The sequence below is a fragment of the Octopus bimaculoides genome, chromosome 13, assembly GCF_046866305.1.
Source record: "Octopus bimaculoides isolate indiv1 chromosome 13, ASM4686630v1, whole genome shotgun sequence".
Classification (NCBI taxonomy): domain Eukaryota; kingdom Metazoa; phylum Mollusca; class Cephalopoda; order Octopoda; family Octopodidae; genus Octopus; species Octopus bimaculoides.
Window position 1 is genome coordinate 34,446,397 of NC_142940.1, and position 10,000 is coordinate 34,456,396.

Consider the following 10,000-nt stretch of genomic DNA (forward strand, 5'->3'; position numbering starts at 1 on the left):
TATTCCCGCATGATGTACTAGTTGCCTGGCCCTCTCTCTCTCTCTCTGTGCCTATCTCTCCTTGCCTCTCTCTGCCCCACTCTCTCTGAATCACTCTTTCTCTCTCTTCCTCTCTATCCTCGATTCCTGCAGGACCCTAGCTATATATAAGCAGTCTCTCCTAATTGTCTTCCAATCTATCTACTGACAGAATTACGACGAAGTTATCTTGGCTGGTGGTATACATCTCAAAAGTAAATATACTCTCCTCATCATCTCATTATACTGTTTTATCGTGCGGACACTACCTGCTGTTTGAATGTTTTATTATTTTTCATTTCAGATAACAGTGTGATGTGTATGGGGGATCTGAATAGAGGAAGTACGTTCGGTGTCTCGCAGCTGTACCTTTCCAGGGATGGTTAGGTGGACAGGCATCACTGGTTCTCATTGAACTCCTAAACTCTTACATGATGGCTTCCAATAACACACTCCAATATCTCACTTTAGCTGGTGGGCTATAACCAAGTGATAGGTCGGTGTTATTAGACGAAATGATTGTACAATTCAACAGCAAAGTAAAGAAATGAAGAACAGCCCGTGACCGTCAACCTGGTATAAGTGCGTATATATGTATAGACTTATAACGCTAATCGTTAAATGTCTCTCCTAGATTTGCTCTTCATTCTCTCTCCCAATATCTATATGAATTCCGATTACTAACTATATATAAACGCTTCATCCACATGTGAATTTGAATTATTTGATTTTATGTCTGAAGAATTTCTTATAAAACATTTCTTTACATGTTTATCCTACATGTACAAATTTATAATTCCTATTAGCAACTGAAACATGTGTAATAGTGAATAAATGATACAAAAAATTTCATTCCAACGTCTTGTTTTGAGACACACACAACAGATATATGATAAACAAATTAATGAGAACACAACGTGCTTTTATCATTCTTATTTATTTTTGTTCCATATACAATTAGCATTTTAATATTTGTAAACAATATTGTTTCGACATTTCGTGTCTCACTGGTGCAAAAAGATTTAAAGGTACATGAATTATATTATATTTGGCAAGATTTCAGAAAATACCAGGAATACCATACAAATTGACGGTTAGATGTAGAAAGAAATATTTAATAAAAATGAATATGGTTCATAATTCTGTTCAGATCAAATTGAGAAGTTTTGCAATTTATCAAAACAGCCGCAATATCATCCTGTGGTGACTTTGGCAGTAGGATCTGTTTTAATAAAGCTGGATTTTATGGAAAAAATTTTGATTCCATTTATTCTGTGTCTGTGTATTTTAAAAGATGTCAGGACATCCATTTCCTCTGCAAATTCATGGATGTCAAGATAACCATTTCTTCATCGGCCAAATTATTTAGACAAACTACTCTCACAACGATGGTTATTATGTTTGATATATTCGGTTGAGACTTCTGCCTCTGTATAAACTCATTTCTCATTGGTTATTCAGCTTCTTTGAAAGGGAGAGAAATCACAATAGTGCATTAATTAAACAGTAGACACTATATATTTTCATTTTTTGATATTCCATTGATTTCAATTAACATAATTCGTCTTTTAATTTTTACAGAAAACATGTTTCGACTTGTCGTTTCTCATCAGTGCAGTGTTTTGGAGGTATATTATATAATCCTTTCTACTATAGGCACAAGGCCTGAAAGTTGGGGAAGAGGAATAGTCGATTACATCGACCCCAGTACTCAACTGGTACTTAATTTAACTACCCCAAAAGGATGAAAGGCAAAGTCGACCTCGGTTGAATTTGAACTCAGAACGTAGCGACAGAAGAAATACTACTAAGCATTTCGCCCGGCGTTCTAACGATTCTGCCAGCTCGCCGCCTTTGAGGTATATTTTATATTTGGCAAGAATTCAGGAACAAAATAAATTAAGGAATTTTTTGAAAATAAACGGAAATATTTGTTGATAAATGGTATATAATTTATCTCAGATCGGATAGAAAGAAAAATTTGATTCATTCAAACTATAATTTCTGCTGAGGTTAGAAGTAAACCAATCTTCAAGAGTACTAAATTTTATGTAGAAGATTTTGATTTAAATTCTTTTGAATTTAAATGAAGATCTTCTACTTCATGTTCGTTCTTATTTAGATCAGTGTCTTCAGATAATACAAATCTCCTACAATTGCTGTACTACAATGGACATGTTCATACATTTACTTTAAAATATTGCTGTACTCTTAATGGACAAGTTCATACATTTGCCTTAAAATATTGCAGCCGAGAATAACATTTTAAAAATTTACTATATTTTATTAAAACAAAAATTATAAAAACATTACTGGGCTTCTATCCAGAAATTCTATTCATGTATAGCCCCACTAATTTTTATTTTCAGAAAAAAATTTATTTAAGCAAAATTATCTAAGTCGATATTTAAGTCCATGGGCTTATTTTTGGAAAAAGCAATATTTTAAAAATGTAATAAAATAGAATTCACTCAAAAAATACAGTAGAATTCGCCTAATTAGTCATCTCTACGAAAAAAATTGAAAGTAACCAATTAGGTGAAGTAACGGAGTAGCCAAAGACGAATTAGACTAATTCTACTGTATTAATGCTAACTAATAAATTTTACATGTGGTTTATTTGTCAGATTAAATTAATTATTCTTTAATGTGGAAGAATTTACTGAGCATATGGTTGATTTGAAACCATTTAATAACCATTCTACTGTGTTCAATTTTTTTTTGTAATGGGATTTCTATTCAACTGAAAAAAAAAAATCTTGTGCAATATTATTTACAATTTCATATCTTATTGTTTGTACTTGATACAACTAAATAAAATGACTATTTCTATTGTATATTTCAAAAGACATGATTAAAAAAATTTTGTCTAAATTTATTTTTGATTCTTTTTGTACCATGCTTTTAAAGATTTACTTGTTTTTTAGATTATCATAATACATAAAACAAGTTATTTCAAATTTACCTAATATGACGTATTTTAATTAAAAAAAATATTATTCTCGGCTGCAATATTTTAAGTAGTGTAGAATTTTGATCTTAAGTACCTTTTAGTTTCCTTTAGAGGTGACGAGTTAGGCAAATTCTACTGTAGAAATCTTATTCTGTACTTTTCCAGGTGTGACAACTTCTGAATAAAAACATGCATGCGCCCGCATTTTTCATTGTAATCCACTTTTTTTCCAGGCAATGCAATAAAACTAATAGATATTCCTTTGTTAAAGGATATTTCAATTAAATGAAACCTACCTGTATATTTATTTCCTTTAAAATCAATAATTTTTTAGGATAATGAGAAATGTAATTATAATTGTAAAAATATATTAGATCCTATATCTCCACTGTATATAAATTTTTTTATACTGAAACGAAGTGCATAATACGAACGCGCCAAAAGAAAAAGTGCAAAAATTCATTATGAAAAATAATTTTCTATGTAAAAGTGAATATTAATGTAATACTAATTTTATTATAAAATCAAGAAATAAATGAGCTATATCTATTTACAGTAAGGAGAGTTAGCAAGAAGAGGTATGAGAATATATCAACTATATAATACGAAGATAATTTGATCATATGAATGATAAAGCCATGGCTAATATAAAATTTTAAAAAATGCAAAAATAGCCAATGCACCCACCATAAGGCAGGAGGAGCTAAGTTAGTTTGTTAGTTGAAATTCATGCAAAATTAAAATAAAGCCTGCAATTCAGCTACTGTTCTTGTCAACTTGCCTGAAAAAAAAAAAAATCTGAATACTGATACTCTGAAAATCGAATCATACTATCTGAAAACCTTGTCAATTTACCCTAAGAAATAATAATATAAATTCTGCTGTTCATAATATTGAATTAAAGTTTAAAAGCAAACAAGAAAATTTATTAAAACTTCAGAAGTTCTTACAATTTTGGTCGTGGTAATGCTTTGATTTCTTTTGTTTAATAAAAATTCTTCCTTGCATAAAGACTTTGTTTTCATTGCGTGATAGACAACTATCATGTAGAGAATGCCAACTTATAAATCCCGCTTTCTGATTAGGTGAAAAGGATTAAACTTTAAACCTCAGTGACATTTTTCTGCAATAAGTATGTATGTATGTATATATGTATGTATGTATGCGTATATATGTATGTGTATGTGTGTGTGTCTTTGTGAGTGTTTATTTACGATTGAAAGCAGAAAAGGGTCCACTTGTCATCATTTGTTGTTAACTCTCTCCTTAAAACTACGTGTTCGTCCCACTCACCTTTGTTTCCTATCATGGGCGTTTTAAAAGTCACTTACGTGTATGTGCATGTGTGTGTGTGTGTGTGTGTGTGTGTATTTACGCTTTTTGACCGCACATATTTGAAATATCAACTTCTTTTTACTGAGCCAAATTTCAAATTTTGCAGTTCAAAATGTAGCTTACGGGTCGACCAATCTAAAAATTATAAACATCAAATTTGTTAAAGAAAAAACTGAATTAGCGGCAAAGACTAAAAGTGGTCGCGTGTGAGTAAATGTTGACCTTAAGAATATTATTCACACACTACCGTATGTGAATGATTCATATATACGAATAGATGTATATGTGTGCGTCTAAATACACGCACTAGCACGTACACACATATAGTTATTGTTTATATGGTCGATGTTGATTAGTAGAGTGGATTATACAATATATTATATAAAATGAGAAGGCCTTGACACTGAATCTATGCATATGTTGCTCTACTAAAAATACTAATACAATCGGAAGGGATTACACTATGTCAACACAAAATATTTGAAACGTATAAACATTTCAACTCCATGATATACTGAAATTGATAGCAACTGTAATAAACCCATACAAACTCCACCAAATTTTTTTTGATTCATATTCAAATGGCCATAAAAAATCTAATAACTTAATTCGACATCCACAAGACCACTCAAATATTCAAATATTCACAAGAAGGTATTCCCACGTGAATGGTGGTTCAGCGTATATGAATGAAATCAGAATAATGTGTTTGACTGCATTCGAGAGAAAGTGAAAATCTATGTGAATCTTGGTAAATATGAAAGTCTTAACATGAATACGCATTGAAAATGCAATGATGCTTCATATATACACACTGCATGCGTAAATGTACAATGATGGCTTTTTAATATTACATCGTATATCATTAAACAGTGTTGACTTGTTTTCATAGAGAGTAGCCAAAATGTAATTCTTACACTGACATCTTTAACATTCAAACATTCTTTCATAATCACCATCAATGTTAATATCATTAATAACTAAATATTCAAATTTTATTTTTTATGTATTTAAATATCCTATCAATTTGCTTCTCTTATATAAATTACTTTACTGATTAGTAAACAGATTCTTTTCTGCTCTAGGCACAAGGCTCGAAATTTTTGGGGAAGAGGCCAGTCGATTAGATCGATAACAGTACGCAACTGATACTTAATTTATCGACCCCGAAAGGATAAAAGGTAAAGTCGAACTCGGCGGAATTTGAACTCTGAACATAAAGACAGACAAAATACCGCTAAGAATTTCGCCCGGCGTGCTAACTTTTCTGCCATCTCGCCGCCTTGATAGGTAAACAGATTCGCCACAGCTTATTGTTTTTATCTTTTGACAATCCTTTACACATAACTCCGTATTATTTCGGTAATTTACGTTTCAGAATACCCAAAATATAGGATTGAACAAAACTATTTTCATAGCACGCCTTCCTTAAATTCTTATTTATATTCTTCATATTTCTAATTAAAATGTTTTGAAAAAATTCTCCTATTCAGTAAAAATATTTGGTCGAGAATTTTGCGCCTTCCTTTTATTCTCTTGTATTTCAAGGCTGTCTAGGTGTATATCACTTCATTATCTCAGTTGGTGTAGCACACCTTTGTTGCAGATCTGATGAAGTGCCTCTCTATGTTTAAAACTGCCAACAATACGCAAATTTTCGAATTTTCACTTCGAATTCTTGCGTAATCTGGCGTTGCAGGTAGAGTTGGTAGAGAAATAATTGTAACGAATCACTAAAGCATGTTAAAGAATTTCCTTTGTCTTCTTCTTATTTGTATATATATATATATGTGTGTGTGTGTAAAAATAATTATGTTAACGTGATGTATAATTTGTGCAGAGAAGACGAGAAATGAAGTTTTTCTATTTGCATATTTACAAGATTTTACTATTTTTGCTTTCATTTCTCCTTTTATATTGTTTAGTTCTACCCCGCTCAAAGTGGCGATTTAACTATTCCTGAAAATCATATAAAATGTAGTTTGAAGTAAGATGAAACAGAAGCATGTAAATGTACGAACAATAAAGACATCCATTGAAATTCATCATTAAAATGTCTATATATCGATTTTAGTTCAGTAATTTTTGTGTAGAAAATGTGCTATACAGAATCTATGTAAATTAGATTACCTCTTAGACTGACTTAAAAAACAGAGGATAAAATTAATACCCTTTTACGGGAACAGTCAGAAATATGTTAACAATTTTGGGAATTCAACCAACTAAGGAGTTGTTTCGTGGTGAGACTAGCTGAGCGAAGAGCTCCTTTTGGATTGCATTAATGTAACAGAGGTCGAAGGCTGCGTAAAAGTAAGTTGTAATGGCTGGTAACCGTTTGGCACAATCGCTTGTAACTATAAGCTTATAGTTACAATGGTTTATAACTGTAAACTGTGCATCATTTTGTATTATCAATGTTCCTGCAACTCATCAAAGTGATTAGCTGTGAGGGTCGAGATGTGAAGCGAGCAGCATAACTTCAAAATCATTACTTGCAACCATTTGCTGGTGGTGAACGTAAATGAAATATGAAGAGTCTTACTCAACTATTTATGTGACAGCCTATAGATAGTCTGGAGAGAAGCGAACAGTTCATTCGACTCCTTCATTTACAATATCATGCAATTTTGAATTGCTCATTGCTCGGATCAGTTCACTGTAAGAATGCATAATTTAACATGATTCAGATTAAAATCTTACAATAGGTAGTAGAGTAATATGTACTTCAAACCTTTCACGAAAGAAATCAGTTACAGATATCAGTTTATTTTCGTGCTGTTGCGGCTGATGTCAATGTTGGTTTGATGTATTAGAGACTAAAATGACCTAACAGCAGAGTTGAATAAACTGAAGGGAAAAGTCATATTCTGTGGGTGTGAGTTCAAATTACTACCATGAATGAATATAATCTTTGTTTTCATCAGCAATTGGCCACATATCATTAAGAACGCTATGTACATATATATTACGTGTTGTTAACAGTTTCACTAATTACATAATTCTTCAGTGATGTAAAGCTGTCTATAATAATTCAAATGGCTTTATACTGTAAACAGTAAGAGAAAAATCAATTGTGAAAAAAATGAACTATTAATCGATCGAATGACAGGAAGGCAACTCTCGTTGGACATAATAGAAAGGAGAAATGAAAAGAGTTGAAGTGATAAGGAAGAGTAGGCGTAAAGGAATGAAAAAGTAATAAAATTACATTGAAACGAGCGTTGTTTAAAGTTATTTCTGAATATCGACAAGATGGAGTAAATCTATATACTTAAATGAGAAAATCAAGTTTGTAGCAAGGAACCGGGGGACAAAAGTGGAAGGCGAGTCAGAATAAATGCATAGAATTTTTTTCAGGATAACGTAACAACTATACAATATAAGTTGATAAATTAATTCGTTATTTAACCCTAAAGTCAACTAATGCCTCAGGTTGAACTGGTTACAACACTGAAAGTACCTTGGCACTTAGTCATCTTAACCACCCAGCGGGGGAAGAAGTGCAGACAGTAGTACAGAGTATTGCGGCAGAGAAGTATCCTAGATGCGGCCCGACGCCCTTAGAGTGTAAGGAGTGTTAATGGCCGATACATTTGCCCGAGGGTGCGTTTTCTCTGAAGAACAGTTGTTTGGTTTTCCCTAGATTTCTTACAACCTGAAATAACAATATCTGTTATATAATTGTCGTATGCTAATGAGTTTATTCGGTAGATTTCTAACTTGGTCAAGCAGGATATATATATTCTTTCGATAATATTTCAAGTTTTATTATACATTATATTAGGCGACATTTATTTCGTTATGTATTTCTGTAAGAAATTTACAATTATGTCATAATGTAAAATGTCATTATTACTTTACTGCATATCATTAAGATTTAAACATTCTGTATACTTTATTCATATATTACTTACTGCATTACGCCTTTCTTTCCTCCACCTCTACATATTCTGATCTCATACAAGCTATATTGTCTCCGCAGACAGAAATTTATTTTCTTTCTTTGTTGACTACTATTCATACTACACACCCACACCCACCCACACACATGCACACACACATATGCATACACAATTACTATCATCTCCAGATATAGATACACTCAATATATTGGCATCCTCACACCTACCATGATCACCATATTCCCACCTGGTTTCTAATAATTCGCTGATATTTTTCCTCATTGACTATTTCTCTTTCTCACAATTTTATACTTTCCGTCTGATGAACATTTAGATTCATTGTTTCTTATTTGTCATTCATTGTTCTTCTTGTTTTCCTTTTAACGACCATTGTAGTTACATGCGCGCGTGTACGCGCACAAACGCGCAAGCGTGCACACACATATACACACACATACACATAAGCACACCAGAAACAAACAAATATGCACGCGCTCATGTGCGCACGGTTGGATGTTTCTGTGTATGTAATTAATTATAAGAAAATGATGGGTTAATCATTCGAAACGAAGAGCCGAAAATATTCGCATGTTATTGGACGGTTACGGCCCTTATCCATGAAGATTATTGTAATGTCTATCCTTATCATTAAGTCAAATAACTCTTTTCTCCTCCTCCTCCTCCTCGTCATCATCATCGGTAGTAACAACACTAGGTGAAACAACAACTGCTATAAAACAGAAAGGAACGTTTCTTCAGGTTGTTAATACATAAAATTTAGAGATATGACTATGATGTTTATTTGTTTCGTAAGCAAATGACTGCCATGGTTCAGTTTCTTTCGTCTTTTAATACTGAAAGGGGCACCGTATTACTTTTATGATACCCTGAATGAGAGTTCCCACTACTCGGAACTGGGCATATGCAGGGAGGGCCACATTCACGTGGAGGAATGAAACAGTTCTTGGCTTTGTTGACGATATCAAGAGAGTGTTTCCGATCTTTAAATGTATATCTGTACAGCATGAATGTATGATTTCTCGGAGTGTTTTTGCTACACAAGTTCAGCAGTGTCATTTTGAAAGCCTGTCGAAATTTGACGGACATTATGTTGTACAGTATAGGATTGATTGTCGCGCTGAAGTAGTACAGAATGCCTGATATGTAGAATATTATCTTTTCTACTTGACGCAGCTTTATTGTCCACTCCTTTACATAAAACACCATGAGGCGCTGGATATGAAACGGCGCCCAACAAATGAAAAAGGCTACCACAACAGCAACTGAAACACAACAGAAATAAAATTATAAGCATCATGGCATAGAATTTTAATTCTATAAAATGGACAGAAAGTTTAAAAAGATAAACTCATAGTACAGCAAAATTCGACATCAACAAACATACAAAACAAAACACCTCGCTTTATTTCACTGTGAGAAAAAAAATCCGAAAAATGTTTAAGATCAACTAACAACAATCTTACCATTCTGTCTCTGTTTGTCTGCCTATCTGTCTCTCGCTCTCTCCCTGTCCCCTCTCTCTATATATATTTATATATCTGAATATTTTCATATCCAATTAAAACAAAAACACCTGCCTATTAAACTGAAGAATTACTCCATACATTTTGTAGAGTACATATTTCTTATCTTTTATAAGAAGAAAGGTGACAATGACTTCGAAGTTTTGGCGTGTTAGCCTTTATATATATATATCGGTTCATTACGATCTAGTAGAACACGATCAATAGCTCGTAAGTATCTAATGTATATATGGCTTATATAAGATACT

At 32.6% G+C, this 10,000-nt stretch overlaps 1 protein-coding gene across 1 annotated transcript in view; it reads right to left on the reverse strand.

Moving 5' to 3' along the window:
• Positions 1-936: 936 nt before the first annotated feature.
• Positions 937-10,000, reverse strand: part of LOC106868725 (pyrokinin-1 receptor) — a 149,746-nt gene continuing 140,682 nt past the window's right edge. Inside the window, exon 4 of the mRNA XM_089361635.1 lies at positions 937-9,491. Coding sequence (XP_089217761.1) covers positions 9,040-9,491 — 452 coding nt within the window. The 3' untranslated portion in view covers positions 937-9,039. The remainder of the gene's footprint in view (positions 9,492-10,000) is intronic.